Consider the following 14,616-nt stretch of genomic DNA (forward strand, 5'->3'; position numbering starts at 1 on the left):
CAGTTTCAGTTTTCATGATTCCATGTGATGTGCCCTGCCCTTGTGTTTTACATTTGTAACCGTTTCTGTGCCCAGTTTGTGTCTGTAGTTCATGTGTGTTAATCTCCACATTCAGGGTTTTCCTTAAGATTTCTACAGTTTTCATTATTGTTATCCATTGTATCTTCTCAGCCATCTCACTGATTGCAATCTCTCCCATTCTTTTTCAAGGCTTTTCAGTATTGTTCCTAGCGGTCCTACTATTAGTGGGGTTATCTAGACTTTCTTCATTTTCCACATCCCTTTGAGCTCTCTGACCAGTTCCATGTCTTTGTTCTGCTTCTCCATCTCCTTGATCTTCACATTATTATTATTATTATTATTATTATTATTATTATTATTATTACTATTATTATCATTACTATTATTATTATTGTTATTATTGTTATTTCACTCACTAGGGATTTTCACGCAGATTATCATCAGATATTGCTCACTGGCAGCAAGTGATATTCCCTGGATTCCAGGTGACAACAAGTCTCCCCAAATATTCAGTACTCTCCATCTTTGTCGGTAACCATTGCAAATGCATTTGCATCATTACAACAGCCGCTTGCCATTGACTTGACCATTGCTTTTCATTGGAATTTGGGTGGCAATCGCCTCCCGGAGGTGTCAGTCCTCCTCACACTCACCCAGTGCAGGTTTAGTTAGTGCTTTCTCTCTTCTAGGTCTTTCCATCTTCCTCAACTATCAGGTGTGGTGCCAGTCGACGCTGATACTACAATTTTTTTTCTCTTCTTTTTATTTTTTTGGTGAGTAGTTAATTACAATTTTGCAGTTTAAGTTTTCTTGATTTCATGTGATGTTCCGTCTCTCTTTTTGTTTTACTTCTGTTGCAGTTTCTATATGTTTAGTTAGTGTTTGTAGTTCATGTGGATTAGTTTCTACATTCAAGGGGTTTCCTTAAAATTTAAGCCGTTTTCATTATTATTATCTATTGTACCTTCTCGGCATTTCCCCTGATCCAATTTCTCCTATTCTATTTTCAAAGTTCTTCTTCTTCTTCTTCTTCTTCTTCTTTATTATTATTTCTAACTCACTAGGAGTTCTCACATGAGTTATTACTAGTGAGTAATTACTAAATCGCAAAACCTGAGAGTGTTCCCTGGAGTCTGAGTAACAAGTTTCCACATATTTCTAGTGCTCTCTATTTTTTTCAATCAACATTTCAACTCATTTTGCATTATCGCTGATAATAGTGGTTGGTTTTCTCTGAAATTTGAATGACAATTAGCCCCCTTGGGATTCCAGCACCCTCCATGCCCTTGGAATGGAGGCTCTCCCTCCTTGGCACTTCCAAGTGTGAAATCACACTACCACCTACTTCACCCTGTAATCCAATGTTTTCACGAAGGTAACAAAACTATTTGGTAACCTCAATAGTTTCGCCATCCAGATATACTTTCTCCATATCTAAGTTTTCATCCATCTCCATAATCTGACGCTTTTTGCACACAAACTGGTTATCCTTTCTCAATCTACCACAACTTTTGTATCCAATGCTTACAGGTATCATAAAAAATTGATTTACACTCGACTTCTTTTCACAAATGGAACAATGGAACTTTCCTCTTTTGAGGAGTTTTCCAGCACTACAATCACTAATCATCACTTTAATCTTGATAACATTCCCTTCCATACCTTTACTTCCCTTGACATTCCTCCACATCTTTAACTTAACAAATATGTTATCCATTTTAATCAACACTCAATATCTCTTCTGAACAACCTGTATGGAACTTTTGAATGATACTACTAAGATACTACTAAGATACAAAGGAAAAGCAACAAACTCAGTACAACTCTGATGTAGTCCTACTTTAACACTACAGTTGCCACGAAATGTACTGTTAATTTTAATATGACTTTGATGATTGCTGTATATTGCTGGAACAACTTTCAGCAACCACTTGTTTTCCTCTAGTCAAACAGCTTCTCTCTAGGCACTCTGTCAAAAGCTTTCTCCAGATCTGCAATGACAAGATACAGGTTCTAGTTTTTTGCATTTAATAATGATGTTGTTTTCCATTTCATCTCTTCGTCTAGAGTGTCTACATTTACTGTTTCTCAAAGTGTTGTCTATCTTGGTGTTTATTCTGAACATTATCCTGTGTGGCTGCCAGTAGCGATTCCTTTTCTCTGTTCAAATGTTCTTTCCATAGATATGCCCATGTGCACTATTTCTTGGGTCATTTTTATAAATCTTCCCATTTTACTTGTCTCAATCTTTTGTTTCCAGATACACTGCTGTCAAGGTAATCACACTATCTATATTTTGTGTTATGTATTTTTCCAGTCCTTTTATTACATTGTCCATGCAGTCTTGAATTCTTATTACTCTTATTTTCCTTTCTTTCCATTTCCTTTACATGCTCGGTCTTCAAAGAATTTCACTTTCATCTACCGTCACCATCCACAGGTCTCACATATACCAGCCACATTCATTTTTGTTACTTGACAATTCCAAACAAGCAGGCAACCCTTACATAGATTCCCAACTAAAAAATAGTATTTTCATAAATTTATCAATTAGTGCATCGTTATCTAACACCGGCAAGCATGTAAAATGGACATCATGATGATGATGATGATGATGATGATGATGATGATGACGACGACGACGACGACGACGACGACGACGACGACGACGACGATGGCGATGATGATGATTATGATTGATGATGATGATCTGACAGACTGTTAATACGGTTTGTTATTCCATAGTTTACATTGATAAACATTACGTCATTTCTACGTTTCTGATTAATGCCAATGATCTTCCATTGAAGTTTCTCCTTTTTTCTTAATGAAAATAACACCAGACAAGGCATGAAATCACTTGATGTAACAAGCTAAAAAAAAAAAGAAATACTACTTCACGGTCAAAAACTAGCCAACGATAAGTATTAAATGGATAAATTCTGACCCAGAAACCAGCAATTCTTCACCCTTTGTCAGAAATATCGCTCATGGAATGTGAGGACTAAAGGACAAAATATGGGAAGTGAGAGTTATGAAACTGCCGAAAATAAACCCAAAAACCACTTTATACTCTCCTTTTATTAGTTAGATTATTATAAAAACGCATCTCATCACAAAATCCTAACAGTACATATCTAGTTAGATCTATTGTGGAGCTTAACCCTCTAATATCCTTGGGAAAGTTATAAACTTATATTTTTTCCTCGGCTATGGATAGCATAACAACTTGTGTTCAATTAATCAAATGCAATGAATTGTTTTACAATATGAATTGTACTTCAGCATTAAATAACTTAAAAAAAAAAAGGTTGATAGGCCATTAAAAACAGATAGATCATACAAAATCAGATTTTGAAGATGAATTTTTACCATTTCTTCTTGAAGGTTTGCCATCTTCTCTTCATACTGAAAACGTACTTCCTGAACTTGTTTCTGATACTGTTCTTCTAAACTTGCGCTTTTTTTCTGTTCTGTATCCTGAAGTAGAAAATACGACAAATAACTCACCAATAGTCATTTAATAATAATAATAATAATAATAATAATAATGAATGAATGAATGAATGTTTTTAAGTTGCATCCATTCAATCTTATACATTTAGCATAAAAACTTAGGGCTAGGAGTAAAGTATATTTATTCTGATACAAGACTTCACTTTTCTGTTCTCGGTCAGTGAATGAGAAAGTTTTCTAGACTGATGCAATCTTTATTTTTATCCCAAACCAGAATGCCCCTTTCTAGGGGGTTGGATTTTTCCCCCCACATTAAAAACTGATTGTGTATCTAACTTTGCTTCTTTCTTTTTTTTTTAATTTAACTTCAGTAAGTTTAAGAGATCAAGGGGCTGCCTCCTGGAGCTAACATTTGATTCTGGAAGCAAGTAAATAGTGAAGAAATCACATTTATTTCTAACACCCTTTATAAAAGTCCAACATTTAAATTTTTGGTCTGACATTCTTAGGTAACATGAATTGGAATAACTACGTAAAATATACTGCCAAGTCTGCTGCAAAGAAGGTGTGCATTCTCTATTGAGTTAGAAAACTTCTTATATCTGCCAGTATCCTATATTTCTATAAAGTCATCATACATGGAGTTTTGTTGCTACTTCTGGGTTTGTGCATCAACCATTAGCTTTTCTTGTATAGAATATGAAAAGACTTTCTAACCTAATAGGTCCTGCACTGTCTGCAAAGCTTCAGCCTCTGCCACATCGTCGCATCCCTGTGCTTGTTTTATAAGTATACTTCCACTGAATGTGCTCCAATGAACTTACTGCTCATAAGCCCTTAGAAAAAATACTCCAGACTCACCTGACTGACAGCAAAATCCCACTCCTTCACTATAGAGGTTTCTAGATGCAAGAATATTTTCTACTTTAATAACTTCTTTCCTCAAACTGCTTTCCTTTTGGAAATCTCTCCCTGCTCTTTATTTCTCCGATTGCCTTAACATGTAGAAATGTAAATGTAATGTGAATAAATAGCTTGCTGCCCGGCTTCCGCTCAGGTTGATCCTATAAATCTGATTCCTATCACAGTAGCCTCTTACACTTCATTGACAGTATGCCTTGTTTGGGAAAGTGGATAAAAGGTAAAAAGAAGAAAAAAGCATTACAGACTATGAATGTCTTTTATAGATATATGTAGATGCATTTAAAAATGTTATTTTAAACTTATGCATGACAGACCAAGGAAAATACTATTTTAAGCATAAGCATGTAAGATAGACCAACAGACGGAGTCTTTCATAAAGATGCTTGGATGCATTTAGAGAAAAAAAAAAGTTTTAGGTGTAGATTTTCATATTAGCTAACTATAAATAAATGAAATATATTTGTTCAGCACAGCCTTTAAAAGCGTCCTTTACCTTCCAACGTGTTCGGTATTATTAACCAATACACAGAGCTTTTCATCAAAATTCACGTGTGTTGAGAATAAATTATCAAATATTCTGATTCTTCATAACAAACAATTGAAAATATTACAAAAAACAGAAAGAATTGGTAACTAACGTTTATTTAAAAAATATACACGCAGAAAATCTTTTGAAGATTTGTTGAAAAGCTCAGTTTTTTTTAGTTTTTTATTCAATCTTCACCCCAAAAAAGGCAAGTGCCACTTTGAAGTAGGGGGCTATTATCGGGGACAATTAGCGGGGGTGTTATGAAGGGAGATGAGTAGAGAGATGTTTGTTCACATTACACTTGAACTTCTGCATATCAGTACAGTTGGGAAAGCAGTATCCCGGAAGGGAGTTCCAAAGACTTGCAGTTCTGGGGAAGAAACTATTGGAGTAAAAGGCTTTCTTACACCTAGGGATCTCTACTCTAAAGGGGTGGGACTTAGTTGCTTGTCTGGTTTGTCGGGGGGTAGTCACGTCGAGGAGGTACAAGTGCTTGCAGTTCGTCAGAGCAGCCACCATTACAGTATTTGTAGAACAGGCTATTTGTAGAAGGATGCAACATTTCGTCGATGGGACAGAGGCTGAAGCTTAGATGACAGTTCAGGACCTACCAGGTTGGCGACTCTTTTGAACCTTGTCCAGGAGTGAGAGACAAGCAGTATATGCACCAGCCCAAATGTGACAGCAATACTCCATACATGGGCGAATGGTGGCCTTATAGAGGTACAAGATACTTTCAGGCATAAGTAATTTTCTAGCATGGTAGAGAGAGCCCACCTTCTTTGCAGCAGCCTTGGCAATGCTCTCAATGTATAGATTCCAGTTCATGTTTTCTGTAGGGGAGTTTAAAGGAAGTACTTTCAGGCAGTGTATTCTTAGCCATTGCTATTGGTGGTAGAAAAGGTTTCTTGTAGTTATTAAAGGAAACAAGCTTAGTCTTGGCAGCATTGAATGTGACCATCCATTTTTATCCCCATTCCACTACAGATTGAAGGTCATCCTCTAGTGATTCTGCCATTTCCTTAGATATGTGTTCATTTGTTTTCCCCTCATGCCTGTTATTGAGGGTGATGTTATCGGCAAATATACCCATCTCCGAAACAATTTTATCAAGGAGGTCATTTATGAATATCAGGAACAATAAAGGTCCAAGGATAGACCCCTGAGGTACTCCCGTATTTATATCATATTGTTTAGATGTACAACCGTCGAAGACAACTTGGATTTTTCTCTTACTTAAGAAGGATTTAATTACATTGTGTATTCTTCCAGTGATACCATATGATCTAATTTTCCTTAGAAGACCATCGTGCCATACCCTGTCAAAAGCCTTAGATATATCAAGGGCTACCGCTCTACCTTCTCCGGTTTTGTTCAGTGAATGGTATATACTTTCAGAGACTACAGTTAAGATATTTGCTGTTGAACGGGCTTGCCTGAATCCATATTGTTTGTCGGTCAGGAGTTTAGCAGCTGTTAGGTGTTGGACTAGGGCTTGATTAACTAAGGACTCAAATATTTTGGCGAAAACTGGGAGGAGGCTAATGGGGCGATAATTTAGTGGGTCGGTTCTTTCACCAGAATTCTTGAAGACTGGTATCATAGAAGCAGTTTTCCAGCAGTTGGGAAAGCAAGATTCATTAAGGCATTTATTGTAAAGTTTGGAGAGAACTGGAGCAATCTCAGCAGAGCATTTTTTTATTAGCACAGCCGGGACGAGATCTGGTCCACATGCTTTTGAGGTGTCTAGGTTTTTTATGATACCATGCACCTGAGAAGGGGTGATTTTCAAATCGTCTAGTGTGGCGTCTGTCCGCAAAGGAAAGTCAGGGAGGGAGTGGTGTGCCGGGTCCAGTGTGGAGTTTGAGCCAAACTGAGTGGCAAGCAGATTTGCCTTGTCGGTTGCCGTGCAAGCAACCTCATGATTGATTGATAATGGGGGAATCGTTGACTGCCCATTATTTACTACACTGTTGTAGATTTTCCAAAAATCACGGGTTCCTAATTTCTGTGCTTCAATGCGTTTCCTGGTGGTTTCAGTGTAATCTGTCTTAGCTGTCTCTATTACTCTCTTACAATTATTTCTGGCTTCTATATACTTCTGCCTGTTTGAACTGGACTTATGTGGGTTGAATCTGCAGAACACATGCTGCGTTTGAGCACTAGCAGCTGCACAAGCAGAGGTAAACTATTGAGGAGAGTGGGGTTTGCTATAGAATTTCCGTGTGGGAACATGTGCCTCAATTGCAGTTTTACACATTCAGTGATCTCATTTGCACACTGTTCAGCTAGGAGAGATGAGGCAAGATATAAAATACACATCGATAAATAGATATTAAAAACAACAATAAACAAAGTGGCAATGAAAGAAACATAAAAGATAAAAAGCAGAAACAAAAACAGACAAGTAATTACCAATATACAAATACATCTCATTAAATCAGGGAAGTTAAGCAAAGTTGAGCCTCGTCAATACCAGATGGGTGACTATTTTGGAATACCAGGCATTGTATGTGGGAATATGCTAACACTTCCCTGCAAAATCTGAAAAACTAATCTTGTTGAAATTATCTCGTCTGAGCATGACACACATGAGACTGGTGAACCATTTGTGAATTTTATATTCCCTAGAAACTGCTTCCTTCGTAGAAAGTCGACTAAACTTGCCCAGGGTATATACTGCACCAGGACATAACAAGATATAAAAACATACAAATGGAAATTAATAAATCTTCTTTGTTTCTGTATTTAAGGGGGAAAAGTTGTTTATGAATAAAAACAATATTAAATTTATGTTTTCTTAATGAAAAATGTAATTGATATAATTTAAAATAGTGATAGTCCCTGAACAAAAACATTACAAGTGGTGAGGGAAAGTGAGAAAGCAAATAGCAAGTAAGACAACCACCTCATACTTATCCCACGGTCTGAAATTAATTAGGAAAAATCAACCTCTCTATGATAAAATGTTAATGGTGGCTGTTTTTTTAGGTCATCAGAAATGATAATGATAATTTATATAAAAAAAATTTAATTACTGATGTTATTCTATCATCATCATCACCATATCGTATGAATCCAAAGATTCTAGTGTTGGCATTGGTTTCCCAGATATTTTTCTAGTCAGAATTATTTCTAGAAAGATGTCAGGTATTTACTGGAGGAACCACGTGAAGATTCCCATAATCCTAAGTGAAAGTAATTTTTGTGGAACAAACTAGATTCAAACTTCAGATACTCAGGTCGTCAGTCTGTGTCATTAACCACAGAACCACCATCACCTCCTATGCAATTCTATGATCTATATATTAATACTGTGGTACCTTTAATGTACATACGTATGTGTGTCAGTTTCCAGATTAAAATTATTCGATCGGGAGATCCTATCTATTAAAAAGGCAGATAGAAGGTGATAACATACTAAAAACATTAAATTAGTATATAGATACGCTAATTTAATGTTCACAGTATGTTATGACCTTCTATCTGCCTTTTTAATGAATAGGATCTCTCGATCACCAAAGATGCAAAAAAAAAAACAAAAAAAAAACAAAAAAAACAAATGAGGTTGCTTTTGGGCCGTACATGAAACTAAAATATGTATTCTTGGTCTTCTGGCTAGGATCCAAGGATAGTATCTGTTTTGTTTAAAGATGGTATAATGATATCACAGGGTTTCTGTTTGTGCCACGCATTCATACAATGAAAATATGTAACAGACTCTTATAAGGATATTGGAGATAAATCATAATAACGAGATATGCTTTGACACTAGATTAACCAGATTACTTAGATAAATACTTTTACAGTTTTAACAAAAGGGCTACAATAATATTGTGGGGTCTCCATTCACACTGAACATCCACAGAATGTCCAGCAGCAATATGTTACATAGGAAAGATGTTGCTGTGGAATTTTCACCGGTCCCGCTTGTTTATATGAATATTTTAGTAATATATTTAGATATACAGAGAGTTTAAACTCTAGTGAAGCATAATTTTCATGATTTTATCTGTATTTTTTGTTATTTTTATGGACGGTCATAAAAGAACTATTATTATACTAGTCATAAAAATAAAGTCGTAATCTATTTTATAATTTTAAAAGTAAATTTTCCAAAAAATAAATTATTTAGGCATAAGTAATGCGAAGTAATACATTATTTAGGCATAAGTAATGCGAAGTAATACATCTTCTATAATATAAATCTCACCTGTCTGTTTAAATATATGTATGTATGTATGTATGTATGTATGTATGTATGTAAACTGTGCAACCGGCGAAGCGAACGTTTGTTTATTCTATGTGCTATGTATTTTCGGATTGTTTTACTCTGTTATTCATGTTGAATTCACCTATTCGTAACACCCATCATCATTGTCGTCATGAACGTTGAGGATTTGTGCCGTTATGAACGCGTTTTCATTTTAAAAACTGTGCAACCGGCGAAGCGATCGTTTGTTTATTCTATGTGCTATGTATTTGTGTGTACATGTGTACGTATTTGTATGTGAATATGTAATACATATTCACATACAAATACGTACACATGTATACACAAATACATATTATGTATGTATATGTATGTATATATTTGTATATGTTTGTATATATGTGTATGCATATGTATGTATATGTGTGCATGTGTGTATGTATATGTTTGTATGTATGTGTTATATGTATTGTGTATGTATGTATGTATGGATGTGTGCATGTGTGTATGTTTATGGGTATGTATGTGTACGTATGTGTGTATATGTATATATATGTATGAATGCCAAGGACCGTCTTTAATGTCATGTCTGCTTGAGCATGTGGATTCGCTGGCAGGACTAAAAAAAAATTTAAAAATTAAAAAAAAAAAAAATGAAGGTTATCTTCGGGCTCATGGACTTTCAGTGACTGAGGGAGTGGTACTCGTCTGACAAGACGTTGCAATCATCATGTATGTCTGTAAGTATGCTTAAAACTTTCGACAGAGGCAACGGATTTTCACAATATCGAGTTTGAAGCTCAACGTCTCGGTGACAAATATCGAAAAATTGGCCAAAAAGATTAATTCCTTCACTCTCAACTGGGAAGTTTTCTATAAGGAGGGGTTGATTTTTTGTGAGCTATTTTTGCAAGTCATCGTATCAGTTGGATTGACTTTGCCTCATTTGAACGTTCCGGTCGTGTCATAGAGTAGAGGAAAGACATCAGATTTTCTTTCACTTTCTTTTTCGCCTTCACATCACAGGTGCGAGCCTGCCTGCCTGCCTACTACCATTTTTTTTTTTTTTTGCTCAACACACACCTTAAACACCCGGGCAACGCCAGGCACCCAGGCTAGTATTTTATAATCTTTAAAAGTAAATTTTCAAAAAAATAAATTATTCAGATTCTTGTAAGTAATGTGAAGAGCAATACACATGAACAAAGAAGACTGAAAGAAAAACGTTGTCAACCAATCATAAACTGACTAGTAAAGAGAAGAATCAAGAAAAAGGCTGACATGTTCATTTTTATTAGCTTAACTCACTCTGTCAGCTATTTCGTTTCCTTAAACAACAGACTTTTATGACACTGTGACATATGTTATGCACTAAGTTTTTTTTTTTGTTTTTAAGAGGTTAGTGTGGGACTAATAGCTTTAAGCAAGCTGTAAAAACGAAATGTATATGAAGGTAACCAAAGAATAGTGACATGAATAAATTTGAATATATGAATGTCTGTTCCAAATTTTATGTGTTCAGCATGGGGTCTCATAAAATGTCATTTCTGCAGTTCTTTATCAAAAGGAACAGACATTTTTAGTTTCTTTTGAAATCTATTATTATACTAAAGCTGAGTTAATCAAAGTTTGTTTCCTTAAGGCATCCCACCCATATATTATATTTCAAAATATTAAAATATTCTTCAGTTTTGAGATCGAGTTATGTTTGAAAACAACTTCCTTTTTAATTTTTTTAGCTGTAATTTATAATTAATTCATAAAGTTGCCCATTTCTTACTGCCAGTAGCTTCTTTGAACTAGAGATTCATGCAACTCTCTTCCTGGTGATTGCTTTCTTCTTAGCTATAATCTTGTTTATTTTTAGATCAAGGCCAATAGACATCTCCTGTCTTTGCGATAATCATCTTTCATTCCTACTAGCACCTTACATCAAGTGGCTTCACACCGTGCCTGGAGTGATTTCCATGAAAAAGAAAAACTTTCTATTTATCACTTTCACTCTCTCTCATTGTATGTTGTTTGAGCCCCTGCACTCATATTTTATATAGTATCTACCACTCTTACCTCTCTGTCTGTCTGTCTGTCTGTCTGTCTGTCTCTCTCTCTCTCTCTCTCTCTCTCTCTCTCTCTCTCTCTCTATCTATCTATCTATCTATTTCTTTCTCTCTTTCTCTCCCTCTTCCTTTCTCTATTAATTAAGTGTCGAAGATAATGAAGAAAAGATAAAACAAAAAAGATTGGAATAGTCCACTATAAATGATAGGAAATATTGTCACATTATTAATACTAGTAAAGCCATAGGTGAAAAGAAAAAGAGAGATAGAAAGAGAGATGGAGGTATAGCAACAGAAAGACTAATTTCAGATTTTATCTTTTGATATTTTCTAAATTTAACTGGCTTTACAAACTCACATTTTTTTCACACCAACTGGAAGAATTCTTAACATCAGTTTGACAACTGTCTTGTCTTTTGTCAGATCTTTCTTTGCTGGAATGAAGCATTGTACGATTTGGTTTGAGATCATCCTCCCAGACATCACCTCCTCTTTTAGGAGGTAGTTTTTTTATTTTATTTTTTAAACTTTTATTCACCCTAAACAAAGCATATTATCACTGAGACGTAAGGAGCTACTTTGATTAGATACCATGGTCATCCTAAGTGAAGAGTTTTGCATGTTGGTACAGTCATGGAAACAAGGAGTGATGAGGGAATTCCAAAGATAATCGGTTTGAGGAAAGAAGCTATTAGAGTAGAAAATTTTCCGGCATCTGGGGACCTCTACAGTGAAAAGGTGGGATTTTGCTGCTTAGGGGTACTTATGTTGGGGAGCTACAAATACAGTAAGTTCATCAGAGTACATTTCATGGAAGTACTTGCAAAATAAGCAGCAAGATACAACAGGGCAGCAATGGGACATGATACATTCGCAGTTGTTTTGTATTCATCTATAGTGTACATTTAGGGGAGTTGGTTTTCTTCACATTAATCAACCTTGTGTCACATCTTGCTGCTGTGAAAGGCACATAAATCAGAGGCCATATTTAGCTATTTTTTCATAACAGCCGGTAAAGCCAAAACACATTCTGGTTATAGGGTCTGGTTCACAAGAGTCTGACCGTTTTATCTGAATGGTGAATTAAGTATAGTTCAGGGTTGGTTTATTTTTGGTCATCTTGTTCTTGATTCAAAAACCTAATTCAACCTCAATGGATGACCTAATGTGTTATATTTTTTATTATATATATATATATATATATATATATATATATATATATATATATATATATATATAGAGAGAGAGAGAGAGAGAGAGAGAGAGAGACTTGTATGTAATATACTGAGTTCGTGTAATTCAGTAAATTTTCATATACCAATAAGTTTTAAGCCAAAAAGAGTTGACTTAAGGAGTAAGCTACAAAATTATCATATTTCATAATTGAGCATTAATATACTGCAAAAGCAAAATCAAGACTTCAGAAAAGGTGTTGATGGCAACAAAAAGTATATTCCATTTTACGTTACAATTGTTTCCATATCCAGTCGACAATTTCAAACATTATATCGTTTGAAAAATTTCAAAAACCAGCATTTCTTCAGACTTTATGAATAAAAACACTTTAGAAAATAGAGCATTTTTGAAGAGAAAGAAAAAAGGAAGAAAAAGGAAAAATTCCCTTAACGGGAAAAGCATGTGAGAAACATTTACTTTTGTACAAGGATTTATATATATAATATAGCCTTTTTATTTATTCTAATATTCAATTAAACTTTAAACCTAAAATGGTCTTAAATCTAAGTACTAAAATAACGATAATCTGTAAACATTACTTGCCACTAATACGAAACTAAAATAAACCGTAACGTTATTGCAAGGTTGTTACAGCCATACTATAAATATAGAAATAAAAATTCTTTTTATAAAAAAATTAATTATTGGGAAATAAAGAAACAGCGAGATCTAATTTAGGAACTCAACGAATGGGATATATAAAAATATTTTTTAAATGGCTTAGGGTTTTCTGTGGAAACTTTTAATAACTCTATTCTTAAATAAGGATATGAAAATTAGGCGATATATTAATATTTAAATGGGCTTTTCCGTAGCTACCGCAAAGGTAAATGTTTCTCACATGCTTTTTCCGTTAAGGGAATTTTTCTTTTTCTTCCTTTTTTCTTTCTCTTCAAAAATGCTTTATTGTCAAAAGTGTTTTTATTCATAAAGTCTGAAGAAATGCTGGTTTTTGAAAATTTTCTAACGGTATAATGTTTGAAATTGTCGACTGGACATGGAAACAATTGTAGCGTAAAATGCAATACATTTTTTGTTGCCATTAACACCTTTTTTGAAGTCTTTATTTTGCTTTCGCAGTATATATATATATATATATATATATATATAACTACTTAATTTACTCACATAAAATTAATATACAAAAGTATAGATTTATGCGTAAACTTTAAGTATTTACTTCAAAAGTGCTCAATACGTAGGTAGAGCTAGTTAGTAAGTTATAAAATGTATATGGCGATTAAGCTACACTGAATATTCCGCGTTTCATCCACTCTAGGATTCTTCAGGCTTATGCGCGAATTCTGTGGTTGCTTGTCGTTTTTATATGCGCATCTTCTATTGAAATTTTAGTTAGCCAATCAGCTTTCTAGTATCCACCGCGCCCTTCCTATCAGCCAATGAGAATGCATTTATCGGACAAAGGCCTATTTGACCTCTGGTTGACCTATTCCTTTGTGTGTGCTCTATTTAGCCTGGATATTTAGCTTCTTGATCTGTTTTAAATCTAGGTTAGTGTCTTTTTTTTTATTAATGTTAGTTTATATATAAATATATACATATGTACACACATATATGCACATATATATATACATATATATATACATACAAATATGTGTGATCGTTTATGTATATTCATGTTTATTTAATTTATTTATTTGTTTATTTTCTATTGTTTTTGTTAGTATATATATCTGTTTACTGGTGTGACTTTTGTTAGTATATATATATATGTTGACTAGTGTTAATCGTGACACCCTGCACTGAAGATTCCCGAAAGGATGAAACACTAGTGTCTGTAGGTATTTAATTCTTATAGTAAAAAAAATTATGATAGCCCCTTTAAGAAACTCGTTTCTTATAATCGAGCACTTTCAGTTGAATCAAGTCGGTCAATTTAACTTTTATGCATAGATCATCATATAACGAACATTTAAAATTAAAATGTTTAAATTCAACGTTATTTCTCGCGGTTAATGGTAGCCGATTGGATACGGTCTTTGCTAATCGAGCCAGAGATGGCTCGTGTTGCCGAGTCAACTGTCAACTGGTGTTAATCGTGACACCCTGCACTGAAGATTCCCGAAAGGATGAAACACTAGTGTCTGTAGGCATTTAATTATTATAGTAAAAAATATGACGAGAGAAAAATGTATATTTAAATGAGAAAGGTCACCAAC

The 14,616-nt window shown here is 34.5% G+C and overlaps 1 protein-coding gene across 7 annotated transcripts in view; it reads right to left on the reverse strand.

Moving 5' to 3' along the window:
- Positions 1–14,616, reverse strand: part of LOC145293895 (coiled-coil domain-containing protein 73-like) — a 278,863-nt gene that overhangs the window by 239,124 nt on the left and 25,123 nt on the right. For all 7 annotated transcript variants that reach the window (XM_080140665.1, XM_080140667.1, XM_080140666.1 and 4 more), the window contains exon 4: positions 3,394–3,501. In XM_080140665.1, the coding sequence (XP_079996791.1) occupies positions 3,394–3,501 (108 nt within the window). The remainder of the gene's footprint in view (positions 1–3,393; positions 3,502–14,616) is intronic.

Source organism: Euprymna scolopes, chromosome 15 (genome assembly GCF_053919585.1).
Source record: "Euprymna scolopes isolate OS-2025 chromosome 15, ASM5391958v1, whole genome shotgun sequence".
Lineage (NCBI taxonomy): Eukaryota > Metazoa > Mollusca > Cephalopoda > Sepiida > Sepiolidae > Euprymna > Euprymna scolopes.